We start from the raw sequence: 13,574 nt of genomic DNA on the forward strand, positions 1-13,574 counted from the left end.
ACGCATGTTACAGCGCAGTGGAATTCTTTTCTTCACATACCCCAACTGAGGAAGTTAGCGGTCAGAGTGCAGGGGCAGCTATGATACAGCACCCCTGGAGCAGGGAGGGTTGAGGGCCTTGCTCAAGGGCCCAGCAGTGGCAGCTTGGCTGTGCTGGGTCTTGAACCCCGATCCTCCGATCAACAACCCAGAGCCTTAACCAGTTTAGCCACCACTGCCCAAATCATACTAATCGTCAGTGGGAATTCCGTACGACCTCGATGACGTTGCATTATTCGTCACAGTGACTCTGAATTCCATATAACATAAAGGCTTCTACGTGTTAACGAGGCTGTAATATTATACACAGACGGTATGAGATGAAAACCAGTGCTAATATGTAGTTAATTTTTTCCAGCTAACTTATATTAGGTGACTACAAGTATAACATAAATCTAAATCTCGAAAGCAATCAAACATTTTCTTTTGTTAAGATTTTGATAATTCAGACAGTATTTGAGCAGAAAAATTGATTTTTTTGCCCGAGTTCATTTCCAAACATACAACACACACAAGGTTCATATATCTGTAACACCGGTCCTGCTAATTTCTGTAATGAAAACAATCTGTCTGCTCCTGTGTTGTATGTTTAGATCATCTGTTTTGTGATTGCAGTTCGTGTGTGTGTGTGTGTGTGTTTGTTTGTGTGCCTTCAGGCCTGTACATTTGTCCTTAATTAGTTGCCTGGCTGTAGTTCTGCCCTCAGTACAGCCTTCTGAATGAGTCTCTGCTATTCATTATAACCCTCAAGAGTCAGCCAGCTGTGTGCGTGTGTGTGTGTGTTTGTTTATGTTTGCCTGTATATGTGTGTACTGTATGAGTTGTGAATATGTCTACACTCAGTGATGAGATGTACGAGTCTGACTGTAACACCAGAGCTGTCACACTGGCATTGCACAACATTCAACTGGAAACAGATAAGTACACTGAATCCTTCATAAATAAAGTAAAATTCCCAACTGTTGGGTGAAGGGTAAAAACACACACTGGGATGCATGTGTGGGGTAAGGGGGGAAGGGATGTGTGAGGGGAAGAGTCTCGTCACAGCACTCTGCTGTCGCTTGCTTTCCTATAACAGCACATCTCGTAGTGGTTTTATTCCTTACTGAACTAAAAAAACTGGAACAAAACGAGAATAGAAGTGATTGAGAATAAAATTAAAAAAATAAAATAAAACAAAACAAAATTAGAATCAGAAAGAACTAGGACCTGCTCTAATAAGCTGTTTTTTGTCTTATTATCATTGTTGTGACATTATTATAACTAATCCCCAGTTTAATATAATGGAAATCATTTTTATTTACCTCATATTCCCTGTGCGTGTGCGTGCGTGTGTGTGTGTGTGTGTGTGGTTCTGTGCAGCTTCAGGGCTTGGACTAATAGATTAAATGGCCTAATCATGCAAGGCAGCACTTAAACCTCAGCACGGGGTGTGTGTGTGTGTGTGTGTGTGTGTGTGTGTGTGTGTGTGTGTGTTGTTTACTGTGCCTCTTCTACAGTACTTTCCCCTTCTACCCCAGCTGCTCAGTCACAAGAGCTCTATGGGAGACCTGATTGGCTGACAGATTAAGAAAGCAGGAATGGTATTGTTTCTCTGACCGTGAAATCTGATTGGTCCACAGCCCCAGGGAGGGAATCCCTATTGGTAGATTTGAACGATGTGTTCACTTAACAATATTTTACTATTAATTGTTATTATTAATTTCACTATATACAGTAAGGTGCAAAAGAATCAGTTCTAAAAACACTGAAACTTGATTTCAGCCTCAGACAAAACCAACAATGATGTTAAAGAGCATCTGTTTACACCAGGGGTCGGCAACCTTAAACACTCAAAGAGCCATTAGGACCCGTTTCCCACAGAAAAAAAAAAACACAGGGAGCCACAAAACCCATTTGACATCTAAAATGAAGATAACACTAAATATATCGTTTTTTTACCTTTATGGAAAGTATAGAAAAAACTGTAGTGTGTTGCATTTATGAAATCAATGAACTGCTACCGGGGGCACGGTGGCTTAGTGGTTAGCACGTTCGCCTCACACCTCCAGGGTTGGGGGTTCGATTCCCGCCTCCGCCTTGTGTGTGTGGAGTTTGCATGTTCTCCCCGTGCCTCGGGGGTTTGCTCCGGGTACTCCGGTTTCCTCCCCTGGTCCAAAGACATGCATGGTAGGTTGATTGGCATCTCTGGAAAATTGTCCGTAGTGTGTGTGATTGCGTGAGTGAATAAGAGTGTGTGTGTGCCCTGCGATGGGTTGGCACTCCGTCCAGGGTGTATCCTGCCTTGATGCCCGATGACGCCTGAGATAGGCACAGGCTCCCCGTGACCCGAGGTAGTTCGGATAAGCGGTAGATGATGAGTGAATGAGTGAGAGTGAACTGCTTATAAAATTAAACATTTTATATTTAATGTTTATTTTAATGTTACAAGAGCATCATAATCTTAGAATTTCATTTTTTTTAAAAAACTAACTAACTAAAATAAAATCAATTTAAATTAAATATTTATTTTCCAAATAAACAGGGAGCCGCAGCAGAGGGATGAAAGAGCCACTCGCAGATCCGGATCCCTGGTTTAGACTGTAATGACACAATATATAGATTTCAAATAAAATAGCCTGTCAGAAAAATAAAGCAGGCCATAATGGAGGTGGATTTATTCAGAACTATTTTCCTACATCAGGGTCATTTATTCAGAAAGGTAAATCGACCCGGACGTCATTACGAGTTCGATGCCACATTGAGAGTTTGAACAGAAATGCGACGAAAAAAAAAAAAATGTAGAACATGATACATGAATTCGACTTAGATTTGTTTTGGCTCTGTATATGTAAAGTAAAGTTGGGTTTAATTCTGACAGCCCTGATGATTAGAACTATACAAATATTTAGATAATACACTTCAGAATGCTGTAAATGTTGTAGACAAACCACAAACGTACCACAAACGCGTACGTCTGAGACGACTGAGTACGATAATCAGCACTGCAGTCTCCGATACACAGCTCCACGGGACCGCCTGGAGGACTCGCCATGAGAGACTCCTCCATGTCACACACGATCCTGACACACACACACACACACATTCAGTAAAACTCCCAAAACAACACAGAACAACCCGTAACCTTCAGACTGGATTAGGTTAAACTTCTGTTCTAGTGTTAATCCAACCCTCTCATTCAGACAGTGGAAGCTGTTAGAAACTCCTGATGTTCTGAGGAGACTTGTGTGTGTGTTAGATGTGTGTGTTGTGTGTCACCTCTCAGCGCTGATGTATTCCTGCGCCACAGTGTTACAGCGTACGCCGGCCACACGCACGTGTGTGATCTCTCTCACCTGCAGCCCCAGGTTCTCACCCTCGATCGTCACCCGTGTGCCCCCCTCTTTAGGACCAGTCAGGGGCTGGATCTGCATACACAAACACACACACACACACACACACACACACACACACACTAAAGCATTTCCCTACCAGACACTAAGGTATACATAATCAGACATTTAGTTCCACATTTTAAGAATCTCGGATGATCACGAGAATAGAACAGACACATATGGGTGGAGCTAGAAACAATACAGAGTGCTGATTGGTCGGCAATTGTGCAAATGTAAGAAAGAGTAAAGCTGTGCTCCGATTCACGTCCTTTAGCTCCGCCGCAATAATGTGATTGTTCCAGCGGTGTTCTTGCATTTTTGCTGTGTGGGTCACTCCACTCATCTGTGTTCACCACGTAATATCCCACTTTGTAGATTAAGACCGTTACTACACCAGTATTAGTGACATCATCAGCCAACAAAAACAGCTTTTGAGCTAACATACTACATAAACGAAGACGAGTTGCCAATTTCTTTCTTTCTTTTTAAGCACCGTTAGCATGAAGTAGAGGTCTTCACGGGTCCACTTAGATCCAAAAACCCGAGGTCCGACCCGAGCGGGTTCGGGTCTAAAAGTTTCACGGACACGGGTCGGGTATAATAATAGCGGCATCGGTTCTCGGGTAATTTAAAATGAATGTGTTTTTACCGAACGGACGCGAGAAGACCCGAACTACTGTATCTCACGTGTGTGCATCGACTCGAGTCCTTTTCCATCCTCTCCTCTATGGGATGGGATGTGGTAGCCTAGTGGCAAGACCGCTTGCGACATGTGGCTGGCGACGTGTGGCTGGCGGTAAGCTAATTTTCGTTGAAACAGACCTGTCAATCAATTTTGAATCCAAGCTGTAGCGGTTACTTTATTGTAGAGTTATGAAACATTCGGGTGCAGTCGGGTTACAAAAAAAATGCCAATGGGTCGTGTCGGACTCGGGTCTAATTTTTTCGGGATTGTCTCGGGTCGGGTCTTTCTTAAAAAAAATAAAATAATTATGCACGTTGGGTTCGGGTAAAAAGTGATTCGGGTCACTTCGGGTCGGGTACGTTTCTTTAGACCCGAGAAGACCTCTAGCATGAAGCATAGAAAAAAAAAACTTACTGCTTCATTAACTATTGTGCACGAAGGTCCCGCCCACTTGTTTTGATCATCTTTCCTTTGCTACAGTGAATATGAAGGTCTTCCGGGTGTTTTGTTGTGAACGTAGGGACTTTATCTATTACTATAGTGGATAATAAGTACATATAGTGTGTGTGTGTGTTACCTTGGCAATGTGGGGATGGCTGCAGCGTATGTTCCGGCGGCCCTGGTGCATCCAGTTGTGTTCGGCCAAAGGGCAGTGCTGCTTCAGGAGGCAGCGCTTATCAGCCAAACACCAGCCGCACTCGAACATGCTGTTTGCCTTCAGACACAGACCACAACTGTCCCTCTGAGCCTCACACTTATAAAGGAGAGCTGTGTGGAGAGCACATCCAGCAACACCATCACACACACACACACACACACACACACACACACACACAAGGAGAGAGTGAGACAGAGAAGGAAAGAGGAAGGGAGCTATAAAGTGTTGCACTTTTCTGGCTGGATGAAGGCAGGTCAGCAGTGGGAGTGAAGCCAGCAGCTCACACTGAGTCGATAATTGAACTGTAAGGGTGAAAGCAGCCAAGGCAAAGCCCACGCCTGCATTTACTGTACTCAGCTCGCTGCTCTGTCTCACGTACACACGCACACACACGTAGGCCCTTGCTCTCTGGGTAATTGCAATAAGCAGCCATGCTGGGGTAAGTGCAGGTGGTTGAGTTGGTGTGTATTGATTGGATGAGGCCAGAGTGCAAGAGGATTTTGGATGGACGGACGAAAAGACACACACACACACACACCAATCACTTCCATCAAGAGACGCGTAGGAGAAATTCAGATTTTCATACTTTTCTGTTTGTTGGCACCGTTCATTTGTGCTCCATCAAACACTCCTCAGAACTCATCTTAGTGCCTGTTTACTTAATCTCAAATGTCAAACATCAAAGTCAGATGCGTTTCTGCCGAAGCGTCTATTTCGATCCTGTTTTTATGACACGGACCTTTAAAAAAAACATTCTTCCTCGGACGGTCTCAGGCTTGTTTATTAGAGAAAAATATAAATGTGATTTTTAAACGTTGTCATTTTTAGTCTGAATTTTCATACATCTTTAAAGCTGCTTTGACACAATGTCCGTTGTTAAAAGAGCTATACAAATAAAACTGAACTGTCGTATAGCGGACGGTTGTGTAAACCGGAACGAATCCTTCGCTTAATTGCTGACGATTTGTTGGAGGTGATGCAAACACCATATATCGTCGCTGTCGGGCGGAAACCTCGTATGTCCAAATTTGGTCAATTTCATATTTTTTCACATATCGATGCTATTGGTCAGTCCCCACGTGGGTCTGTTATTTTTACAAGTTATTAACCAATCTAAAGTCTTGAAAATAGCTTGAGCGCAAATCTCATAACTCCATTGGACACACAACTGTCCACCTCTTCCTCACTCCGTGGGAGAGCTTCGCGGCATATTTCTCCTCAAGAAGAGTCGCAACGAATCAACACGTCTTCTGAGGTAAATGTCTTCAAAACACTGGGCTCAAAGAAAAAAAATCTTGACCCCCGCTAGTTCTGGTGCTCGTCTGAGGACAGGAATTTAGCGCAAGACAATCCACTGCAACGTGGACTAAACCCTGTGCACTGCAGATAAGGTACGGCGTTTTTTTCATTTCCTGAAAAATAACGGTTTTGGAGATACGAGGATTCCGCCTGACAGCGACGATATGCTACATTCTAAAGTTTGTCAGAAGAAAATAACAATAAACTTCACTAAAACACATAATAAAACATTATTCCTTTAGCTACCACATTACTTAAGTGCAGCACTTAAATGTATGATTTGTTTTGCATTATTGCAAGATTACATTGCAGTCTTGTATTTGTGCTACTTGCTATTTAAAGACATCATGTTTTGGACACAGATGTTACAAATTTTAAACATTAGCATAGTCAAATTTAGGGTTTTTGAATTTCCGCTCTCTCATACGAGAGAGTCTCCTCTACACACAGCTCTAATAAAACGCTCCGTCCTCATTTTCCATTTCGCTCTGAAATATCGACACGGCAGGGAGGACGAAGGACACTTTTCCCTTACCAGCCACAAAGTGAAGCCATAAAACCGAAAAAGACAGTGAAGTAATTTATTAATGATCTAGATGAGAACACGTCTATACGAGACGGAAGAGATGGAAAAAGTTACTTCTGTCCGCTGGAGCAGAATGAAGCACTAAATAAACCATGGACATGGACAAGAGGAGACAGGAATGCTCTTATTTAAAAACACTGTTTATCTATTTATATTTGTCCATCATCCTGGTATTCTACCACTAGGGGGCGTAAGATTAAGAAACGGAACTTAATCTTGATACACAGTCTTGTTGTTTAGCCGTATATCCTAATGACATGCTGTTAGTGATTTAGGATACTTTAAATGAACACGTATTGGTTGAGGTGAGGAGGTGGGTCCGGTTTTGTGATACTGTAGTTGTTCTGGTCCTTAATCAGACTGCAAATCTGGCTACAGGGATGTGATATGATTAGGGCAAAGTATGCAGAAAGTGCCACGGTCATGGAGAGTGAGAAAGGTAAAGATACTATAGATACAAAAATATATTTTAATTTATACTACATATTAACACAATAAAATCTGATGCTAATCTGAAAAAAAAAAGCAAAACAATATAACTATTATGAATAAAGTGCAAATGTACAGATGTGTGTAAAGCCCTATTCGGACGGGACTAGTTTTACAGGGGGTCGTTAGAGAAATTTCAGTTTCACAGACGTACTTTGTGATTTTAATCCCGTCCGAATCTGCCATGTCTGTCTTTTTCTCACACGACCTGTGTAAAAATTCCAGCGCAAATGACCTACTGTTTTTCAGCAAAATCGGCGCTTCTCTGAGAAATCTAATCCCGTCTGAACGCGAATGTCTGTGATTGCCGAAAATGTTTTTTTTCCAAAACACGTTTTCTTGTCTGTTTTGGTCAACGTGAACTACCGTATTAACCCTAGTGCACCGGTATTCAAGGTTCTGCTTTCTGCACACCAATAATGGATGTAAATGTGTTTGCTACCCTGCGAAGAAGTAAAAAAACATTAAATCAACAAGAAGAGCCAAATCACGTAAATTGTTAAGACTGGCTACTGTAACATCAGTTTCAGGTAAGAGTACTTTCATTTCTATAGTCAATTACATAACGTGAAAATTATATAAAAACTTATTTATTCCAGTGGGTTTATAAGAAGTTCTATATAAAACCATATGATGTTAATAAACTATTGATCGGTCATATGACCATACGCAAGCCACGCATCCTGGACATGTGGTCTTGTGCAACGCCCACATGTAAAACACAGACACTCCTACCTCCGTAATAAACACAGAGATGTTAGTCCCGTCCGAATCCATACACGAAACGACGGACATCGGCTGAAAAAAATTCTAACTCTAACGTCGTTTGGAAAACTAGTCCCGTCCGAATAGGGCTTAATTCTGTACAGTTACTGCAATATATGCAACAGGCTCTGTGAAAAATAAATCTTGCTGAGGTATCAGGGCTGTGTGTATTTACACAAAACATTTAACACAAAGAAAAATGCTGACAGGGAATCTCTGACTACCTCACTACCAAAATCCAGTGTTTTAATGGGATGTTAAATTTTATTAGCAATCTGCTAAGCCTGAGCTTGTTCAGCTTTATTGTTGCAACTATTACATTTAGCGTTTGATTGCGTTAATTAATCGTCCTGACTTTTTGTTATAGATGTCAGCGTTCAATTCATTATTTATTATAAGCTATGATGCAAATGCCAACAATCCCGATCGTATGACAGCCTGCGGAAGGATAAATCAAACAAAATACGTGAAATACGACTGTGTTTGCATGTCGGTTAGTTATGAGGATGAAAATGATAGTTTATAAGTAGACAAACAAACTTGTCCTGATCTCTGATCTGCTGCTGTACTCATTTCATGGGTTGAATGCTTGTGAACGTGAACTTACCTCTAAGAGCAGAGGGCTTGTCGATGGGAAAGTCTCCGTCCCAGACGATGGAGAAATCCACAGGTAGGTCCCCCATCTCATTACCTTCATACCAGTACTGCGCAAGATAAACAGACACGATACAGACGCTACATGAGTGTCATGATCTCCTCCAAGGCATTATTATATACAGTTATGCTGTCCATAGACAGATAGTGAGGTAGCATGAGGTTAAAGACACCCTGAGGTAAAATAGAAAACAATATACCACCAGACAGACACAAACAGTGTGCAGCTTGGGTCACGCTGTTGGTGATAATTTTCCTTTTTTTTTAATCTGCCCCACGCATCCTTCATATAAACATTCATCAATCTATGAAATCTCTCTCTCACTCATTTTCTACCGCTTATCCGAACTACCTCGGGTCACGGGGAGCCTGTGCCTATCTCAGGCGTCATCGGGCATCAAGGCAGGATACACCCTGGACGGAGTGCCAACCCATCGCAGGGCACACACACACTCTCATTCACTCACGCAATCACACATTATGTACAATTTTCCAGAGATGCCAATCAAAATACCATGCATGTCTTTGGACCAGGGGAGGAAACCGGAGTACCCGGAGGAAACCCCCGAGGCACGGGGAGAACATGCAAACTCCACACACACAAGGTGGAGGCGGGAATCGAACCCCCAACCCTGGAGGTGTGAGGCGAACGTGCTAACCACTAAGCCACCGTGCCCCCGCTATGAAACCTCATTTAAGAATTTTGTAGATTAGTGGGAATCACTTGTGTGTTTACAAATCCATCCATCATAACGGTGCTTCAATTGTTCAGTACAGGTCAGAGTATGAACTTTACAAGGCAGAGCTTAGGGATGGGAATGAGTACAATGTGCACTGGCTCTGGCTGTATCTCAAAAGCTTAAGCCCATGGTATTCCAGAGTGTTTCATAGCTTTTGTGTACTTTTCTGGCCACAGGCCAGAGGATCTTGAAAGATGCATTCTGATTGGTTCTCCATGCATTTGGACTTCTGTGCACTGGTTTCCACTATGACCACACAAGCTATTCTATGTAGCTCAGAGGGATGTTGGACTACGGATTGAAAAGGTCGTGAGTTTAAATCCCACCACTGCTGCTGCACCCTCGAGCAACCGGTTGTATAAATGTATAATGTATTACGTACAAATATATAAAAGTAAGACGCTTTGGTGTCTGCCGAATTGCGTAAGTGTAAATCCTGTGCAAGATGTCTTCAAAGGAACTGAAGAAAATTGTTGAGGCACTTAGCGGTAAATAAAAACGATAATCTGACATGTTGGGGTGTGAGAAAAAAATAAAATGTCGGTTGTCATCCATCACATCAATTAAATTGTGGTACTTGGTCATGTTTAATGAGAATTCAAGACTCTTTAGTAAAACTAAAAAAAAAGCAACGTCTACTGCAGTGTAACTTTACAGCATTGAACTGTTTCTAAATTATACTCTCACTGTATCCTAAACCGCATCCTGACACATGAAGAAGTACTGAAGTACTGAATGAGGTGTGAGGTCAAAAAAGATTTCTGGTTTGAAGGAAAGTGAAGATTTGCGATGCGAGTGCAAAACTAAGGGAGCCAAACACATCTTAGCCGACTACTGTACGTACAATAGGTGACCAAGGATTCTGACCCAAAACACAAAGCACGAAGGATAATCCGAGATAAAATATGCATTAAAACTTGGCCTTTAACCCCAAAGCACACCTCTATCAAACATTTCAGAGTCCAGGGCTGAGGTCATTGTACATATAATTCCAACAACTCTGACTTTTCTTGATACAAAAAGCAAAAATCCACTCAGGTCTGACATTATTACTTTGCAAAGTCGCACAGTGTATGATTAAAAACTGCAGTGGAGCTACCAGAACCATTTTTTTTTGTCTTATAATACAGACCAGAACAGAGGAGGAAGAGGAAGAGGAGGTGGAGGTTTTACAGTTCACTTTTTAATTAGCGAAAGCGGCGAGAGCACTTAGGCGAACCGAGTCGGCGAGAATATCGCTGAGCAGCACCATCGATCGCAGCCTTCATGAGCATACAGAGAGAGAAAATGGAAAAGAAAACAATGTGTGGGTGAACAAGAATGAGCTTCTGGATTGAGTATTAAATAAACCTGGCCTCTCTACACACTTCCTAAAAGTCTTTCACTTTCTGGATAAATGCTGGGATCATAAGGCCGAACGGTGGACTATGGAGCTCCATCAGAAAAACTACACCACTTTCCTTTCCATTTAGGGCAAAAACCAAAAAGCGTAGAACCAATGAGTGGAGCGAACCGTTCCTTCAGACGGTCATTATGGCCGAATGAAACGTCAGCTGCTATACCGAGGCTCTTCAGCCGTGCGGGCCAGATCGATCACTACAGGGCAAACGCTACATCATGAACGTTCTCTAGCAGCCGGAGCGTTTAAAAAAGGAAAAAAAAAAACTTCTTCAGTGTGTTGGTCTTATGGCTTTCCACAGCTGCTCCAACTGAGAGAAATATCTTAGAGGAAGTGGAGGGCATGAGGTTGTGCTGAGGGTGATGAAAAGCTGAAGCAAGGCTCTCTCAACCTGTTGACCCCAGGCTTCCGTGTGGCCGCACGTCTCCGTCGGACTCAGCTGTGCTTCCTCGTACGACATAATTGAAGTCGATTACGGATGACCTCGGTAGCGCCAACAAACCAGGAGCTCGGGTCTGCTAACGGCTAAAAGTGTTAGCTTATCTTGGAAGCTTATGAAAATAACTACGTATAAGAGTTTCGGATAATAATTGGGGATTCGGTGAAAGAAGGATTAGGAAGGATTCTGGGCTTCAGGAAATATACCTGTAGTCTGGAAAAAAAAAAATCCAAATAAAAGTGGCATCTGTTGTGTTGACTGTATTTGCAATTTGGGTTTAAATCCAACAAAGGAACCGCTGAATGAAAAGAAAAAAAAAAAAAAAAAAAAAAGGAAAGAAAAGAGGAATGATACTGTAGCACTGCACAAATACCAAATAAATAAATAAATAGATAGAATAGGTTGTTGTCATGCATAAGCGATGGTGATGAAAGCTCCAGCAGTGAAAGTCATCCACAATGCATTATGGGTTGTAATGTGATGCATTTTCTTTGCCTATAACCTCTTCTCCTGTGGAAGACAGACCTGCTTGAAGGAGATTATCCGCATAGTGTAAATGTGCTCAGGCCTTTGTGTTGGTCTGTACAATACAGCTTATCTTTGCCAGGAGTGAATTGATTTTCCTCAGGCTTGTCTTCCCACAGTATCACAGCACTGCGTGATGAGACAGCCTGGCCTGAATCTGTCAGGAGCCTCGTTGAGAACAACTGGTAAATGACTCTCCAAAAAAAAAAAAAAAAAAGGTTTTCTTACCTACAAAACAATCCCCTTTTTTTCCCCAGTCACCTCAAGAAGCCGTCAGCAGCCCAGACACACGGTTAGACAAACACTACAACAAAACACACCATCAGCACCGGAGACCATCAGCAGGAATCCAGAAGGCCATCGCTGCCATTTTGATTACATTTCCTACATCATGGTGGGTTTATTACAATCACGTTTGTACGCCGAGCTGAGCGATTGCATGGAACCGAGTGTGGGAAGAGCTGTTTTTTTTTTTTTTTTTTTTTTTTTAAAAGCGCTCTCTTAATAAATGATGTGCTCGACAGTCTACTTAGTGCAGCGAAGTTAATACAGTGCTGCTGTTTACGGCATCGGCAGCAATGATGAACAACCCGTGAAGAGATATTGACTCGTGTGGAAAGAAAAGGTTTAAAAAAATACAAAAAAAAAGTAAGTAATCGCAATTTATGCCAATAATGCGACAAGACATTTGTGCATGAAATAGGATTTTGTTCTTTCAAAAACGTTTACTTAAGAGTTAAGAGTTCGTCCAGGGCTTGGTTTCGGTGCTGGCTCCCCATCGGTGACGGAGTGTAAATCAATCCGTCTTAATGATGGAGGTTTTCCTGTACGTTTAATTGAAGTTATCAAACGAGGCCAGACTCAGCACAAAGCTCAGATGACGTATGGGAATGGGTTTGCCATGCGCGTTATTTAATGCTAACCTAATTTCAGAGTTGCAGCGATCTCGTTACTGGGCTTCTACCAGCAATAATAGAAGATAATTTGCTTGGCCACGTGTTGCATCATATCTTTAATTACCGTGTGGAGGAGAAGGGGATATGATAACCAACACAGAAACGATGGCTGCCCATGCCAAACCAAGTATTATTTAGTTTTAGGTCATTTCCCTTCAGCAATGAGGAATGATATAATGGCATACTCGGGTGTAATAGTGATAAACAGAGAGTTTTAAAAAAAAAAAGGGGACGGTTGAACTGGTGTCATGGTTAATGAGCTAGGTCCACCGATCCAAGGCAAACCAAAGCATTCCTTCCTCATGAGGACTACCGTGATCTCAACAGAACTTTCTGGAATATCACTTACAGGGCAATTTCTTCATTTAAATTTTCCAGAGCAGCTGAGCCTCTTAATACACAGAAATCACTTGAGGCTTGAGGTTGGTACCGCAGACTGAACATTACATTAACTGATCAATTTATTTCCATAAAGTCCACCTGCTACAATACTCATTTAATGCCGTGTGTCATCGTATTATGATAAAATGACTCCAAAAAAGTAAAAAAAAAAATAAAAAAAAAACCCTTTGCTTTTTTCCTGTGAAACTAAGATTCTTGTGAACAGAAATCGCTGCTGGAAACTCGCAGGCCTGGTTTGAAACGAGGTCCATTCACATGTTACCGTGATGCACATTAAACTTCCTTTTTTCTTTCTTCGCATGTTCCTCTCCATGGCGCAGCACAAAAACGCTAATGCCTGATTGAGCACTTGATGAGAATAATAGAATAATGAGGGGGAGCTGGTTCAAAAAGCCTGACAAAAATAACATTTAAGTGTTTTTATTCTAAAAGCCTGCACTACCCTGTGCAGAGGGTAATGGCCTTCTTTGTAAGGCGCTCTCTCGAGAGGCTACATCATAACTTAGGCATTGAGGTGAAAAAGGCCTCTGTGCTAATTATTTCCCCGGTAACACGGCGGGTGCT

The 13,574-nt window shown here is 42.1% G+C and overlaps 1 protein-coding gene across 1 annotated transcript in view; it reads right to left on the reverse strand.

The window, feature by feature from the left end:
- Positions 1-13,574, reverse strand: part of plxna3 (plexin A3) — a 197,180-nt gene that overhangs the window by 34,484 nt on the left and 149,122 nt on the right. Inside the window, exons 11-14 of the mRNA XM_060880759.1 lie at positions 8,503-8,599; positions 4,676-4,866; positions 3,298-3,446; positions 2,981-3,101 (exon numbers count right to left, since the gene is read on the reverse strand). Coding sequence (XP_060736742.1) covers positions 2,981-3,101; positions 3,298-3,446; positions 4,676-4,866; positions 8,503-8,599 — 558 coding nt within the window. The remainder of the gene's footprint in view (positions 1-2,980; positions 3,102-3,297; positions 3,447-4,675; positions 4,867-8,502; positions 8,600-13,574) is intronic.

Source organism: Tachysurus vachellii, chromosome 11 (assembly GCF_030014155.1).
Source record: "Tachysurus vachellii isolate PV-2020 chromosome 11, HZAU_Pvac_v1, whole genome shotgun sequence".
Lineage (NCBI taxonomy): Eukaryota > Metazoa > Chordata > Actinopteri > Siluriformes > Bagridae > Tachysurus > Tachysurus vachellii.